Source organism: Dendrobates tinctorius, unplaced genomic scaffold (assembly GCF_039654945.1).
Source record: "Dendrobates tinctorius isolate UK_male_01 unplaced genomic scaffold, ASM3965494v1 ptg000224l, whole genome shotgun sequence".
NCBI lineage: Eukaryota > Metazoa > Chordata > Amphibia > Anura > Dendrobatidae > Dendrobates > Dendrobates tinctorius.
This window is the reverse complement of record NW_027361891.1, coordinates 9,055,617-9,072,926: the sequence shown is the minus strand read 5'-3', so window position 1 is coordinate 9,072,926 and position 17,310 is coordinate 9,055,617. Positions and strand designations below refer to the sequence as shown.

Below are 17,310 nucleotides of genomic sequence, written 5' to 3'. Positions count from 1 at the left end.
ACCGATTTTGTGACGTTGCAGCGATATTGCTAGCGATATCGCTGCATGTGATACTTACCTCCGACCGGCTCCCTTGCTGATTATCGCTGATCGCGCGAGAACGTCCTGGACCGTTTCTCTCTGGGCTTCCTGTGGCGCCGACGAGCGACGGGAGGATGCAGGATCGCCGCGTCTGACAGGTAAGTAGCGATCCCCGTCCCCAGCGATGTCGCTGGTGAGATCTGCCTGTGTGGCAGCTCACTAGCGACCACCTAGCGATGCACCAGCGATCCTGACCGCGTCATATCGCTGGTCGGGATCGCTGGTGCATCGCTAGGTGTAACGGTACCCTAATAATGCACAGGAGATAAGGTGAGTTTGTGTCCCCTCATCTTTCCTAGCATTACCCAAGCCACTGCACACTTGATCTTAGAAGGGTTTGGCCCATTTCAAATTAGTCAGTAGGCTCGCAGAGCCATAAAATAATGCACTGAGCTTTGCCTCACTCTCCCCTAGTCCAGCGATCAACACACATCAAAACTATGGTGGACGAAAGCTCACCTTATTACTTTGTAAGGCCGGTTTCACATTTGCGCTTTATAGCGCATGGCCGCCGCTAAGCCCCACCCCCTGCCGGCTCCCTGCCCGCCCCTTCCGGTCATCGCCGCCTTCTAGCGCACATGGGCGCTTGCGATCTGCGCACCCTATCTTTAGCATAGGGTGCGCAGATCGTGAGCTAGCAGGATTTTGCCGTGCGCTGTTTGCATGGGTTTCCTCCCACTCTCCAAAGACCTACTGATCGGGCCTCTTGTCTATAATGTCAGAGAAGCGCTGAGGAATTAATGTCGCTATATAAATAAAATAAATAACACCCTGAAGAGAAACTTAGATATTTGCAACAGAAATTTAATTTAAAACTGACTTTATCAGCCTTGCAACTTACAGAAACAAGGTAAAAAATATGAACCTAATTGCTTCAAACACATCTGTGGATAAAAAAAAAAAAAAGGTGCGCTTATGAAACCAACTTTGCAGTTTTCTTATTTTTAAATATCTCTTTGCTTTCACCAAGTTTGAGAGTGACAAGACTCCCTAGGATTACAATGTAAGGGCTCGTGCACACGAGATTATAAATCAGACAAATTCTATCCGATTTTATATCAGATAGCACACTGACCCAAGTTATTCAATGAGGCCTTGTAGATGGGATGATTTTTTTTCACTTTCTAAGAAGTCCATGGGTGTGAGAAAAATAAAGAAAAAAAAAAAAAATTGGATGCACAGTATGGATACATTGCAATTCTGTAACAATGGAAACAGTCAATGGTCCTGTAAATGATTAATAGCTGCTGCTGCTGTAAAAAATGGATGGCAACCAAATGACAAGTGAGAAATAAATCGTTCCACTTTTGTGGATGAAAATCGGACTGATTTTTTTAATACTTTCGTGTGACTCTATCCTAAAAGAGAGACTTCTGGCTCACACATGGAGCCCTGTGCATGATCCGGGCAAGTCAGAATTACCATCAGGAGACCCAAAAGAAGACTGGAGAATACAGTGATCGGCGAAAGTATTACCACACTTATATCACATATACATTTAGGCTATGTGCCCACGATGCGCTTTTGAAGCGTTTTTTTCCTGAGCAGAAACACATACCCTTGCCAGGAAAAACGCATGCTTTTTTTTACGCGTTTTTCAATTTTTTTTATGCTTTTTTTTAAGCGTTTTGACCCGAAATAAAGAAAAAGGCTACTATGAGGTCATTTCCTTTTCCAACCCCTTTTCTCTATTTTGTTTTCGGGCTGTTTTCAAAATGCCTAGCGTGCAGCACCAGTGGAGCCTGAGCGAAGAAAACTTGCGGATTTTGCTCATGACTTTGTTACCGAATCTGCTACACTTACACCACAACGAGCAAGTAACAATGTCATTCGATTTTTTGATGTTTAATATTTTATTAAATATTTTATGTATTTGACTAAAGTCTATATTCTCTCATAGGAGCGCTCTAGGAGGAGGAGGAGAACAAGAATGTGGGTGCACCCGATAGTTCAAGAGCGGGCGGCAAAGGGCCACTTCCATCTCCTTTACCAGGACATACGGAGGTAAGATATATAATGGAAAATAGGTCTATTGGTAGCCGTGTGAACCTAATGGATAGTTAAGTTTATTTTTTGTTGTTAAATCAATTTTTCATCTGTGTGCTTAATCGTATTTTTTTTTTTTTTCCACAGTCATCCTGAAAAATTCATACAGTTCTGCAGGATCCCAATTGAAGCATTCGATCGCCTACTCGGCCTTCTTTCTCCAGCTCTAGATTATGAGGACACGGTCATGCGACGAGCCATCTCTACTGCGGAAAGGCAGCTCCTCACCTTGCGGTAATTTTTTTTTTTTTTGGGTTTCGGTAACACATTTGGCCCCAAAAGACTGTTAGACACATTGCCCCCATACTGCTGCCAGCCACTGCCCTTTCCACTGCCCCCATACTGCTGCCAGCCACTGCCCTTTCCACTGCCCCCATACTGCTGCCATCTATATTTCAAATGTGCTATTTACGCATGGCCTTTTTTTTTGCTTATCAATTTTTTTTTTTCAGGTTTTTGGCCACAGGAGAGAGCTACACATCACTGCACCTCCAATTTAGGGTTGGTAAAACCACCATCTCTAGAATTGTGAGGTGCACATGTGCCATCATCTGGCAGAAGTTGCAGCCCATGGTGATGCCTTCCCCAACCAAGGAGACTTGGCTGCAGGTCGCAGCAGGCTTTCAGTCTGTGGTCAGTTTCCCAAACTGCATAGGTGCTGTCGATGGCAAACATGTGAGAGTGCTGAAGCCACCACGATCAGGATCACGCTTCTTTAATTATAAGTATTTTTCCGTGGTCCTGATGGCGGTGGCTGATGCACATTGCAAATTTGTTGCCATTGACGATGGTGCTTATGGCAGTATTGGGGATTCTCGGGTGTTGCGAGCATCACAGATTGGACTGCAAATTCTTCGAAATGGCGGAACGCTCCTGGCCCCAAGACCTTTGCCGGGTTCCACACATCCAGTACCCTTTGTGATGGTATCGGATGAGGCGTTTCCCTTAAAGACCAACCTGCTGCACCCATACCCACGAAGGGCACTGGATGACCGGCGGAGGGTTTTTAATTATCAGCTGAGTCGTGCAGATATGTGGAATGCACCTTCGGGATCATGTGTAGTCAGTGGCGGATCTTTCACACAGCCATCCAGTTGGATACGCAGACCGCTGACACAGTAATTAAGGCATGCTGTGTACTCCACAACTACGCTCGAGAATATGGCACTGACGTAGATGAGGAGTCACAGCTTACTGAATTAAATGCTGTTTCAAATTTGGGTCAAGAAAGGGTATCCAACTTGGGTGTGCTTGTGCGAGAAACCTTCACTGACTAGTTCATGAATCCTGAAGGTGCCGTGCACTGGCAATACTCCTGTGCCGATGTTGAGCAGCCAGGACAGCAGAGAGGATAAGAAGACTAACTACAAGCAAGGTCCGTTGTTCTCTTAAAATGTGAAAAACCTAAAAAAAAGTTATTAAAAATTACCTTTGTTTTCAAAATAAAATCTTGGCTCCATTATTATTATTCAATAATAGCGGTTGTTGATATGGGCAGCTATTGGGGGGGTTGGAAGACATTATGAAACTTATGCATCAATGCTGCTGGCACTCGGGACCGGAGTGTGCGGCCGCATGTATTTGTATGCAGCCGCACACTCTGGTCCAAGTGTTGACGGCAGTGCCGCGCATTGATGAGAGACTTGCGCGAGTTCCTCGCATTGCACTCGCAAGTGTGACACCTGCCTAAGGGTATGTTCACACACATTTTTTGGTATGTTTTTGGTACATAAAATATTCAGCATTTTATCGCATCAGCATAATCTATTTTTTTACTCATATTTTGAGCCCTGCTGCATTTCTTAGAAGACCCATCATGTCAATTATTTCATTTTTTTGCTGAATGGATGAAAAATGCAAAAAAAATGCTGGAAAAATAATAAACACAGAAAAGCAATGCTGCAAAAAAATACAACATGTGAACACACTCTTCTGCACCCTTTTTGGTCAAATATCCCCATCCAATGTCTTCCTGTAAAAATGCCCCACTCCCATCCCGGGTCAGTTCCTTTTACATCATGCTCCCTAGTCATGGGTGTTTAATTTTTTTTTTTAAGAAATTAAAGATACACACAGATTTTCTTTTGAATTTTTTTTAATAAACATTAATGTTTAAGAAAAAAAAAAAAATATTGAAATTACAAAAAGCACCCTGTCAACAGGACAGAGTAGGTGGGGTGGGATGTCCAGACTGGTTCGTGGTGATACCAGACAATTTATCACAAAGTATGATAGTCTGGATCATACCCATAGGTTGGATACATGTTTTGGGATGACATTGTAGAGTTGGGGGGGAAGTATTATGGCCTGAGGTATGTGGTGTTGTTGGTCGGCCATAACCAGATGGTTCGGCAGCGTCAGGCCTGTATGCTGCCGCCTGCCCAAAACGCTGCCATGCAGCTGCTGCTGGTGGTGGTGGAGGCCCACTTTGGGAATTAAAAATATGAAGAATCCCCGTCATTATAGCTGATGTTGGGGGAATTGGGGATGGGACATCAACAGTCATTAACAGTAAATTGACTGCTGACATGAAAACATTCTGCCGGTCCCGTGTCATGGCTCGTAGGCGGTCGACTAAAAATGAGCCGAATTTGTCCAGCTCGTCTTGCTTCGACGAAGTGTCGAGCATACTGAGGGTTCGACTAGTGAGGTTTTCTAATGCACTAGTCGAAGTCTCAGTATTTGGGACCTTTTTTTGTGCCACCCTTCTCGATGCCACGGGACGGGCAGAAGGTGCCCCCATCCTAGTGGGCCTTGGCACGCCACCAGCAGAGCTACAGGCAGCGCCCGAGGCAGGAGCAGCAACACAGGACTCTGACGCCACCTCCACCCCAGATGCCGAAGTGCCCGCTGCATAAATTGTTGCCGTTTCCGATACGGTATCTGTGGGCGCCGATCCATCCGGGGATGAGAAGAAATGTTCCTACACCTCTCCCAGACCCTGCTCCGGGCTATTTTGTTGGTGTTTCGGCCCTGATGTTGCCGTTAGTTCTGCAGAAGGAAGACAAAAACCATATTAATTTAAGAATACTTTAAAATGTTAACAAAATGAAAAAAACATTTTATATATAAAATTTACCTCCGCAAGTTCCGGCTCGTTAAAATAAATTAGAGCTGGTCAGCAAATTGGACTCTCCCCCTCGGAGGCGAGCTTCCGCTTGAAAGTTTGATGGACTTCATCAAGCGGTCTGTGACAGACCTCCAGTGTTTCTTAACATCTTTCACGGAAATGAAAAAAAAAAAAAAAAAGGATTTTTAAAATTAAATCATTACAAAACTTGGACAAATTCAATTTTTGAAATACATACAAATTATTTTTTGGCCAGCTGAATGCAGATTAGCCCACCGTGGGTACAATTCTTTTACGATTGCCGGCCATACATCCCGCTTTGAACCCTTGTAGTGTTCACAGGAGCGATCCCAGACGGCCGGATATTTCTCAGTCTACAATAAAGTGAAGAAATTTTTTTGAAATAATTGTGTGGTCAAGAATATGAATATTATATCAATATTTACATTTGCACCCATAAAGTCATATATACCCACACGCAAACACACTTTCAAAACCAATATAGATATGTATGAATCCATGTACACGTGCACACACACAACCACCCCAACACGGCTCTTTCAGCCTACTCTCCGTTATGATTACCCTAACCCTAATCCCAACCCTAACCCCAACTCCAACAATAATCCCAAACAAAACCATAATTTTAAATTATTTTTAATTCAAATTAGGATTTGGGATGTATGGGATTACGGTTAATGATCTGCATAGAGTTGGGATATATATTTTTTTTGGTCTGGCGGGGGGGGTTAAAAATGGGGACTATATATATATATATTTTTTTTCTGGCGGGGGGGTTAAAAATGGGGAATATATATATTTTCTTTTATTTCTGGCAAGGGGAGTTAAAAATGGGGAATATATATTTTTCATTTTTTTCAGGCGGGGAGTTATAAATGGGGAATATATTTTTTTTTTGTCTGGCGGGGGGGTTAAAAATGGGGAATATATATATTTTATTTTTTTTAAGTTTTTTATTTCTGGCAGGGGGGTTAAAAATGGGGAATAAATATATTTTTAATTTTTTTCTGGTGGGGGGTTAAATATATATATATTTTTTTTTTTTTAATTCTGGCAAGAGGGTTAAAAATGGGGAATATATTTTTTTTTTATTTTTTTCTGGCAGGGGGGTTAAAAATGGGGAATATATTGTTTTAATTTTTTTCTGGCGGGGGTTAAAAATGGGGAATATATATTTTTTTATTTTTTACTTCTGGCAGGGGGGGTTAAAAATGGGGTATATATACAGTATATATATTTTTTTTCTGGCGGGGGGTTAAAAATGGGGAATATATATTTTTTTTATTTTTTTTCTGGCGGGGGGGTTAAAAATGGGGAATATAAATAAATAAATATATATATATATATATTTTTTTTTTTTTTATTTAGATATTTAGTTTTTGGGAGGGGGGGTTACAAAAAAACCACACTTTAATTTAAAAAAATTTTAATGAAAGAATTTTTTAAAAAACTATTTTTTAGACAATCCAAAAAAAAAAAAAAAATGACGTCATGTTACACTGCGCAGGCGCCCTGGCTCACCTGAGATGAACTAACTGGTGTGGGAAAAATTCCCACGCTCCTGAGTTCAACTCAGGTCAGCCTAGGAGTCCGCACCGCCCGAGTTCACCCGATCAGCGCGAGCTGCCTTCGGGCAAAGTCGGTATACAATGAATCGGGGCGCTTTACAGCCCCGTTCATTGTAGCGGCGTCGGTGGTTTAGAGCGGCCACATGTTATGTGGCCGCTCTAAACTTTAGATCTTCGTGGGACACTCGTTTTTATGGGATGCTGCAGAGGGGGTAGGTATTTTTGTGGTTTGTTTTTTTATAATTTTATTTAGGTGGAACATGGTCTTCGGGGAATTAACAGTGTAGGTGAGTAGGGGTTTTTTCTTTTTTCAGGTGGTGACGTCGGGGACAGGTAATTCTAATTTTTTTCCACAGGTAACCACTGTCCACCAATGAAAAAAATTATTTTACACATTTTATAATTTTGTAAAAAAAAAAAAAAAAAAAAATGTTTTTTTTTTTTTACAGCAGGAACAGCTCGATGGGAAATACTGCTCCCATCGTGCTGAGCCTGCTGCCACTCGTGTGTAGGGGAACAGACAGAGGCCGATGGGAGTAGTCCTGTCGGCCTATGCCAGACAGCACACAGACGCCGCACACACAACACATATACACCGCACACCCGACACACACACCGACACTTACCACACTGATGAGGAGGCCCACATCCAGGTCCATCCTGAGGTACCACTCCATTCCGGCAGCCATGATCCAGGAATTATGGGATTTTTTCGTCTTCCTGGATTATGGGATGCTCATGGGATGGCCTGATGTCACTTCCTTTTGTGGGCAGTTTGAGACGCTTGAAAAACCGCAAATGTTTGTTACATTTGCGATTTTCAAGCGTTTCAATACAACTCCATGTAGGCGGAATCGCATGCGATTCCGCAAATGAATGAACATGCTGCGATTTTTACCGCTTAGCTATACCGCAGCGGTAAAAAATCGCACCACTGGCACAACATGTGCCGTTTCCATTTTAATGTATGAGATGCTTTTTTTTTTTTTTTTTTTTTAAAGCGTTTCCGTGGCAGAATTGCATGTTTAAAATTGCCGCGGAAACGCTTAAAAAACGCAATGTGGGCACACAGCCTTACACAGTTTTTGAGAACAAAGTTTGGTGGAAGTGATGATAAGTATGGTTTTATCATATATATGAGGAAACTGACCATTTGTTGATTGTAGATCCTTCTATGTGTTCAAGGCCATCACCATGGAAAGCCCCAAACCACTTGAAGATAATTCTCTGGGCACCACTGAACATAAAAGACATCAATGGACAGTTTTTGATAAGCATGGACATTTTAATAAATCACCTAGTATAAAAAAAAGCAATGCCAGCATGTCTAAACTGTGCTGGTATACCAAAGTTGTATGTACGCGAATACATTATTATAAACCTTTTCTTTAAAATGTGAACATTTTCGGTTTTCCAATGAATGAAAGTGACAGGCAAGCTGTGTGTAATCAGTATTTTATTGCCATGCTACAAAATGATGTTGGAACCAATGAAGTGACAATGCTGTCAATATCAAAAAAATATATATTTTAATGAACGTCTGATAAGCAATATCAGTACTTGACACAGTACCTGGTGCACACCAAAATGTAAATTAAAAACTAGAGTTGAGAATGGAGCACAGTTTTACTTAGAAATGATGTTTTCTGCATAGTATCACTTTGCTTGAACCCTTCAGTGCAATAAAAATAAAGAAGAGAACAGCAGCATGTGGCTTTGCACTGTGTTATGCCAGAGGGAGGCCAACCTTCCAGCGAGGAGATGGCTTAGTGTCATGGGACAGGTGCACGTCAGTAAGAGAAGCTGGAACACAGGCTGGCCATTACCATGCTACACACTTCCAAGCATTAGAAGGGGTCACAGTTCAAGACAGTTTCATGGAATGTTTAGTGCAGATATATATCTAAGGTATCATGTAAAAAAAAAAAAACTGCATGAAAAGTTTGGCAATGCACATCTACTTAAATTTTTTATAAAAAAAAAACAAAAACGAAAACAGTCTATACTACCTTTATACAAAGTTACTATTTATATACTTTTAAGTATGAAAAATTGAATTTATAATGCAAATTAGGAACATACAATAATCTTACAATATCATACAATGTGATAAAAAGGGAAATAGTTTTTGGCCTTTATACAAATGTATATATATATATATATATATTTATATATATGTCTGCATTAAATAAATGCAACCCTGACATATTGTAACTTAAAACACCAAACCCCACGCACAGGACTATCTTCCATTTACAACCGATCACCTGCAGTGGAAAGTAAAATGCAGGGGGCTGTTATGGGAAAAATATAGCCTGAATAGTGCTTAATGTGCAAAATGCAACATGCCAGTGTGGGTGTAAGCATGTTGTAAGGCTGTAATCCAGCACACTTTTAACACAGTCATAACTGTCGTACCAAAAGTCTTTAATTTCAAAATGCTGGTGCGACAAAAAATTTGGCAAATATTGGAATCATAAAAAGTTAGTATAAAAATACATACTCGTATATAACTTCACACATTCGTACTGTAAATATCATCCCAAAAATAAAACTCTCTAGCTTCAAATGGCAACAGTCTAGATGCAAAAATGTCAGCAAATATGTAGTATGTCCATAAAAGTAAAACTGGCATGTCACTGCAAACCAATTAAATAAGAGGTAATACAGCTCCGCTACTATACAGTACCTACAACTACTGTAGAGTGATCATTATTTGAGGAGTACCTGCTCTACATCATTTCCCTTTACACAAAAGCACATGGAAAAAAAAAACATTAAAAAGTGTTAGTGTTTAAGATGTGATAACTTGCTTTCTGCATTTTTCTTGTTTTTTTTTTTTAACAGAAATATGCAAAACAAAGGTGCAAATGACTTGAGGCTCACATGGGTAGATCAGTACTGTTGTGCCTAGTCTTTCTAGACGTACCATCGTCGCGTGGCAGTGCTTTCTGCAGGTTAGACATAGCAGCAGTCCTTTCAATGTCTATGACAGCGTACAGCTCTGTGCGTCTGGTAGGAGTTTGAGGGAGTGGAGTGGTTGGGGTCTTAGGTGTCTGAGCATTGTCAGAATCACTACCACCTTCTAAATCAACCTGTATATAATTAAGCTGCCTGTGTTCTAAACTTGGGCGTCTTATATCAAAATTAAAAACAGTTGGTGTGCAGTCCCGACGCCTCGAAAACTCAACTTTGTGAGCACTTAGGGGAACAGTCACATTCTCGGTGTTCACATAGTTATGCATTGGGTCTAGAGTATTATGAAAACCATTAAGAGATGGGGTCTTTGGTCCTAAGGGGTCATCCTCCTCCTTACTGGGCTTTCGGGCTTCCCAAACAGGAGGGAGAGATGGTAAATTTTCATAGTTTATTAATGCTGTCCTCCTCTGGGCAGAGTTGTTGATGTTTTGTACGTCTGTGGAGATAGGTGGTGGAACGCGTCCTCTTCTTGACCCAGATGGAGGAATTGACAAACCATTAACATTTTCATATACCATTTTATTGCTGGAAGGTGTATCTCGGCGTTCATCACTGTCATAACCAGTGTCCCACTCTGTGCTATTAGGACAGCTACTGCTGACACCCTTTTCATCACTTTGTTGCTCCTCAAGTTTCTCCAATTTCTTTTTTTCCATCAACTGTCTTTGAACAGGAGTTGGTCCTAAGACAAACTTCACACCTTCTGGCTCTATGACAACATGCGAGTCTCCGTCAGGAATGGAAATGGTATCGGCTCGGACTGCGCTTGCTTCTGCAGTGGAAAGCTGTTGCTCAAGTGGTGCTGGAGCGCTGGGCCTTGGTTCCTCCTGTACACCAGTTGTGTTGACATATGTGTGCACCTAAAATATTGAAAAGATAGGTATTTAAAGAATAAAAGAAAGTGCTCACATCACAATGCAGTACAGATTTGGCACAGCCGCCATTTGTCACAGATTTCTTGCGCAATAGTGGATTTTATTTCTTATGTGGATTAAATCTGCAACAAAACTTGCATTTCAATACAAGTAGATTTTTTTGTAACCTGACATGAGAAATATTATAACTGTGATCTCAAAATTAGGAATGGATTTGTCTGCGCTGGAGGTGACCAAACTGGACTCTGGGTACAGAATTACACGCCAATACAAACATCTGCTTCATAATTCAGAATGGTCTAGTGTGACTTTCAGTTGAGACTTAGAGAAGGATCCTGGAATATGTGATTGTACTTGAAGGATTTCAAGCTTAACCCCTTCACGACGCAGCCCTTTTTCGTTTTTGCATTTCTTTTTCGCTCCACTTCTTTCCAGAGTCATAACTTTTTTATTTTTCATCAATATGGCCATGTGAGGGCTTGTATTTTGTGGAACAAGTTGTACTTTTGAACGGCACCATTGGTTTTACCATGTCGTACTGGAAAATGGGAAAAAAAAAATTCCAAGTGAGGTGAAATTGTAAAAAAAATTGCAATTCCACAATGGTTTTAGATTTTTATTTTTTTTTTACCGTGTTCACCAAATGCTAAAACTGACCTGCCATTATGATTCTCCAGGTCATTAAAAGTTTGAAGATATCAAAACATGTATAGATTGTTATTTAAATGGGGAAAAAAAATCCAAAATTTATTGAAAAGAAAAATTGCGTAATATTCAGAGACCTGTAGTCTCTCCATTTTTTGTGATCTGGGGCTGGGTGACGGCTTATTTTTTGCAGGTCGAGCTGACGTTTTTAATGATACCACTTTGGTATACGATCTATTGATCTCCCATTATTGCATTTTAATGCAATGTTTCGGCGACCACAAAAACATAATTCTGGCGTTTTTACTTTTTTTCTACCTATGCCATTTACAGATTGGATTCTTTTTAGAGCTTGATAGATCGGACAATTCTGAATGCGGCAATACCAAATGTGTGTATATTTGTGTTTTTGTTTTTTTTTTTAATTGTTTTATTTTGATTGGGGGTTGATTCGAATTTTTATATATAATTTATATTTAAAAAAATTTTTTTTAACTTTTCACTTGCTTCAATAGTCTCCATGGGAGACCAGAATCTGCAATAACCTGATCGCCTCTGCTACACACAGGCGATGATCAGATCGCTGCCTGTGTGTTGCAGAAATGCTCACCGGGCGGCGCTCATAGCAATCTGGCTATGACAACCATAAAGGTCTGCTGGAGACCCCTAGTTGTCATGCCAACCCATCGGTGACCCATGATCACGTGACTGGGTCACTGATGGGGAGGATTAGTGACGGGTCTCCGGCGCGATCACATTAAATGTCAGAGATTAACAGCAGCATTTAACGGGTTAACAGCCACAGGTGGATCAAGATTCCACCAGCAGCTGTTAGGGGCACATGTCAGCTGTTCAAAACTGCTGACATGTGCCAAGAAAGATGTGGGCTCAGCGTCAGAGCCTACATCAAAAAGGAGGGACATGAAATGCGCATTACAATGATTCTGAAATATACAAATATAAGCATAGTGTGGATTCTCTTACGTGGTCTTCAGGAACAAGCAGAGGATGGGTAGACTCCTCTCCTACAGAAGGAAGGCGTGTGCTACCCACTGATGGGTGTCGACTAGAAGGATGGGAAGATGCATCACCAAAGGATGGGTACCGTGGATATCCATTGGGTACACTTGAAGCACTAAAGCCAGGGGCTGAAAGAGGGAGAAATACTATTAGAGGAAGAATCACAACACGCATCTGGGAAAATGGAAAACTGTATAAAGTTTAACAGATATGCATTGAATCTCAACAAAAACAAAATTATACTCTTAAAGAGAACATGTCATGTCAGATAATGCCATTACCCTATAGATATAGGGTTATTCTGTAGATTAATATTATGAAGATGCCCAGCCACTATACTGAAAGTTCGTCACCAGGGATCAGTCGGCTTTCAGTCATGCAGGCGTGCCTTCTTTCACCACTCGGTTTGCGGACGCTGTAAGCACGCCACAACATGGACAGCTCTGCAGTGATTGATGCACTGATGAGCCTGCTGTCGAAGTGCCGGGGCATGTCTACAGTCTTATATCTGCAGGTTAGTAGCGTTACCCAACCGGACAGTTTCTCTTTCAATCTATACACTGAGATATTGGAGAAAAGGTGCTTATTTTAAACAAAAGTTATTAGCAAATTGTTACTTGGCATCTATTGAAATCACTGGGAAACCAAGTAATATAAAATGGCATCAAGTATTTTTGTAGAGCTCATCTTTATAGTTAACCAATTATGCCATGATAGGGCAAAAGAATTGTGATAGCACTACCAAAATTTGAAAAAGGTTTTTTTTTTTTTTTTTTTTTTTTAAACCACTGAGAGATTTACTACTGTTTATGTTAAAGAGAAGCCCTCATCATAGAATGACCTTCTGCTTAACACCTTTACTCCCAAGGGTGGTTTGCATGTTCATGACCGGGCCAATTTTTACAATTCTGACCACTGTCCCTTTATGAGGAACGCTTCCATGGATCCCGGTGATTCTGACACTGTTTTCTCGTGACATATTGTACTTCATGTTAGAGGTAAAATTTCATTCATATAACTTGCGAAACCCCCCACAAGTGACCCCATTTTGGAAACTAGACACCCCAAGGAACTTATCTAGTTGTGTGGTGAGCACTTTAACTCCCAAGGGCTTCACAGAAGTTTATAACGTACAGCCGTACAATTAAAAAAATCTTTTTTTCCACAAAAATGATCTTTTCACCCCCAATTTTTATTTTCCCAAGAGTAACAGGACCCCAAAAGTTTTTGTGCAATTTGTCCTGAGTACGCTGATACCCCATATGTGGGGGTAAACCACTATTTGGGCGCATGGCAGAGCTCGGAAGGGAAGCAGCGCCATTTGACTTTTTTGGCTGGAATTGAGATCAAACGCCATGTCGCGTTTGGAGAGCCCCTGATGTGCCAAAACAGTGGAAACCCCCCAATTCTAACTCCAACCCTAACCCCAACACACCTCTAGCCCTAACCCTAATCCTAGCCCTAAGCCTAATGGGAAAATGGAAATAAATACATTTTTTTAATTTTATTATTCTTCCATAACTAAGGGGGTGATAAAGGGGGGTTTGATTTACTATTTATAGCGGGTTTTTATGATTGGCAGCTGTCACACGCTAAAAGACACTTTCTATTGTAAAAATAGTTTATGCATCACCACATTTTGAGAGCTATAATTTTTCCATATTTTGACCCACCGAGTCATGTGAGGTCTTATTTTTTGCGGGACGAGTTGACGTTTTTATTGGTACCATTTTCGGGCACGTGATATTTTTTTTTTATCGCTTTTTATTCCGATTTTTGCGACGCAGAATGAACAAAAACCAGCGTTTCATGAATTTCTTTTGGGGGGTGCGTTTACACCGTTCCTCGTGTGGTAAAATTGATAAAGCGCTTTTATTCTTCGGGTCAGTACGATTACAACGATACCTCATTTATGTCGTTTTTTTATGTTTTGGCGCTTTTATGCAATGAAAACAATTTTATCTAAAAAAATTATTTTTGAATCGCTTCTGCGAGCTATAACTTTTATATTACTTTGCTGATGACGCTGTGTGGCGGCTCTTTTTTTGTGGGACAAGATGACATTTTCAGCGGTACCATGGATATTTATATCAATCTTTTTGATCGCGTGCTATTGCACTTTTTGTTCGGCGGTATGATAAAGCTTTATTTTTTGCTTCGTTTTTTATTTTTATTTTTTAAGAGGTTCAATAAAGGGGTTAACTAGTGGGACAGTTTTATAGGGCGGGTCGTTAAAGACAGCGATACCAAATATGTCTAATTTTATTGTTTTTTTTATTTTCAAAAGATGAATTTATTAGGGAATATTTTTTTTAAAATTTATTTAGCGATTTTTTTCTAAATTATTTTTACACTTTTTTTTTTTTTTTTTTTACTTTATTACATGGTCCTAGGGGGGACATCACTGTCATGTGACAGATCGCTGATCTGTCACAGGCAGTGCTGGAGGCTTCCTCATGCCGGCGCTTTGCAGGCATGAGGAAGCCGGCTCCCTGCAAGCCCCCGCCGCCATATTGGATCCGGGGACCTGTAGGGAAGGAGGCCCACGCAGCAGTGCCGCACATTGCGCTGCTGCGGGGGTCTCAGGGAAGCACGGAGGGAGCCCCCTCCCTGCCGATGCTTCCCTAATCCCCCGGTACACTGCGATCGTGTTTGATCGTAGTGTGCCAGGGGTTAACGTGTTGGGGCGGTCCGTGACTGCCCCTGACACAGTGTCGGGTGTCAGGCTGTCAGCTGTGATAATCAGCTGACACCCGGCCACGATCAGCTGCGCTCCCCCCTCCGTGAGCGCAGCTGATCGCGCTAGACGTACTATTCCGTCCTTGGGACTTAAGGTACTGTCACACTTAGCGATGCACCAGCGATCCCGACAACGATACGACCCGGTCAGAATCGCTGGTGCATCGCTAAGGGGTTGCTAGTGAGCTGCCAAACAGGCAGATCTCACCAGACGAGGCGATGAAGACGTCCGCCCGCGCCCACGCGTCGCTCGTCGCCACAGCAGGAAGCTGACGACGAGAAACGGCCCAGGCCGTTCTAACGCGATCAGCGATAACCAGCGGGGGAGCCGGTCGGAGGTAAGTATCACACACAGCGATATCGCTAGCAATATCGCTGCTACGTCACAAAACCAGTGACGTTATAGCTATATTGCTAGCGATATCGCTTAGTGTGACGGGCCCTTTAGGTCCCAGGTCACATGGACGGAATAGTACGTCTAATGTAGGAAAGGGGTTAAATCATACTTTTGTGCTACATTTTTTAACCAGATCACAAACTGTATTTAAGAAAAAATAAAAATTGAAATTTTGCAATCTTCACACTGGCCAAAGGGCTTTTTTTAGACTCATACTTTGTGTTTCAGGAAATCTTCATGTACATTAGCCACAACTGTCAGACCTTGACCTCTATCTACTGATCCTGTATAAAGGACATTGTGGAGGGAGGTGGAGTAGAATCTGTTGTGATATCTCCTATTGTGATTGGTGGATGCTGTGTTATCAGCTGCGTACAGAGGTGTCATCATTCATTGTAATCTTGCCTGTGATAATATGAAGTCTTGCAGAAGTCTAAAACAAAACAAACCCTAGTGGCCAGTGTAAAAATTACAAGATCATGATTCGAAGGAGAAAAAAAGTGGCAAAATATTTATAAAAAATATATGTAACACAAAAACCTGATTTAAAAAAGGGTTTTTATTTTTCACATTACAATCTGTTAACAAAAAAGTTGAAATCTTGCAATTTTCATACTGGCAATTTGGGCTATTCTAGACTCAATCTTCTTGTTATTCCAGAAAATGCACATGTACATAAGCAGATATAGACTAACTTTTCTATTGAAGTGTCTAATGAGCATGTGCAATGGTCATTGTGAAGGGAGAAGGTGCAGGAGAGTTGTGACATAATTTACGGTGAATGATGGATTCTGTGGCACGACCTGTGTATAGAGGTGTTAACGGCCACTGCAACGTTCTGCATGAAGATTAGACTAAAGTTGGCCGGACCTGCCAATAACAGTAGGATAAGCCAACGGACTAATATGTATAGGGACCTCCCAAATCTTTCCCCAACATATGATGTTGGTGGAGAGAAGGCTTTCCAATAACCAATCCTCCTGTTCTCCCCCCCGCTACATAAGCAACTGCTCTCTCACAGAGAACAGAGGAGTGCTCAGCCAAGCATGGCGTCACCTCTGGGTGATGTCAGGAAAATTGCTATCAGAATGATCGTTCGGCTGACCGCTATCTAATACGTATGTAAGCAATCCTGTCTGTGAATATATTGAGAATCCTGAGGAGTCTCGTAGAAAGAATAGACCCAGAGGCCAGTGTCATAATAGAAAGGTTTCTAATTTTCGCCTTAACCTTCAGTTAGTTGCACTTGTAGTCAATACTGTATCTCGCTGAGGCGAGTGGGGCGCCCGATCTAGCAAGCTCCCGAATCGGATGGTTACCTACCTTCCATAATTGTGGAAATATGACTAAAAACTCGCTTGGTATCTAATGGTCGCTACTGCACTATTTAAAGGTTAAAAAAACCTGATTTAAACAAGTGGTCATTTTCTGATGACACATTCCATTTAAGGAAAAATGCCCAGGATTGCGTTCAATCAAAACACTGAAGGAAGAAAACCTACTTGTTGGAGTGCGTGGGGTTCTTGGCACGTCCAGATCTGTTTGAGGATTTCTTTCAACCACTGGTTCCTCCACCACACTTATACTATTATTTTGCATGATTTCTTGCAACATATTGAACAGTTCTTCAGCCCGAGCACATTTAAAAGCAAAAATTCCTTTAAAATAAAACAACTCAATCATTAAACACAAAATTCATAAAGTGTTGTGGATTATTCACAACTACTGTTCGTCTTATGTCACAAGAGGAAAAACAAAACCACTAATCCGCATCAGGAAGGCACTAACACAAGGTACAGATTGTCCAATACATGAGGATACAAAAACTACTTGGAGAATTGGGGTCATATGAAGACTGAAGAGCAGTAG

General features: G+C 41.3%; 1 protein-coding gene across 2 annotated transcripts in view; it reads right to left on the bottom strand.

The window, feature by feature from the left end:
* Positions 1–8,225: 8,225 nt before the first annotated feature.
* FRS2 (fibroblast growth factor receptor substrate 2) overlaps positions 8,226–17,310 on the bottom strand; it is a 78,034-nt gene continuing 68,949 nt past the window's right edge. For both annotated transcript variants that reach the window (XM_073555507.1, XM_073555506.1), the window contains 3 exons: positions 16,944–17,099; positions 12,270–12,433; positions 8,226–10,625 (listed from right to left, as the gene is read on the bottom strand). In XM_073555507.1, coding sequence (XP_073411608.1) covers positions 9,669–10,625; positions 12,270–12,433; positions 16,944–17,099 — 1,277 coding nt within the window. In that variant the 3' untranslated portion in view covers positions 8,226–9,668. The remainder of the gene's footprint in view (positions 10,626–12,269; positions 12,434–16,943; positions 17,100–17,310) is intronic.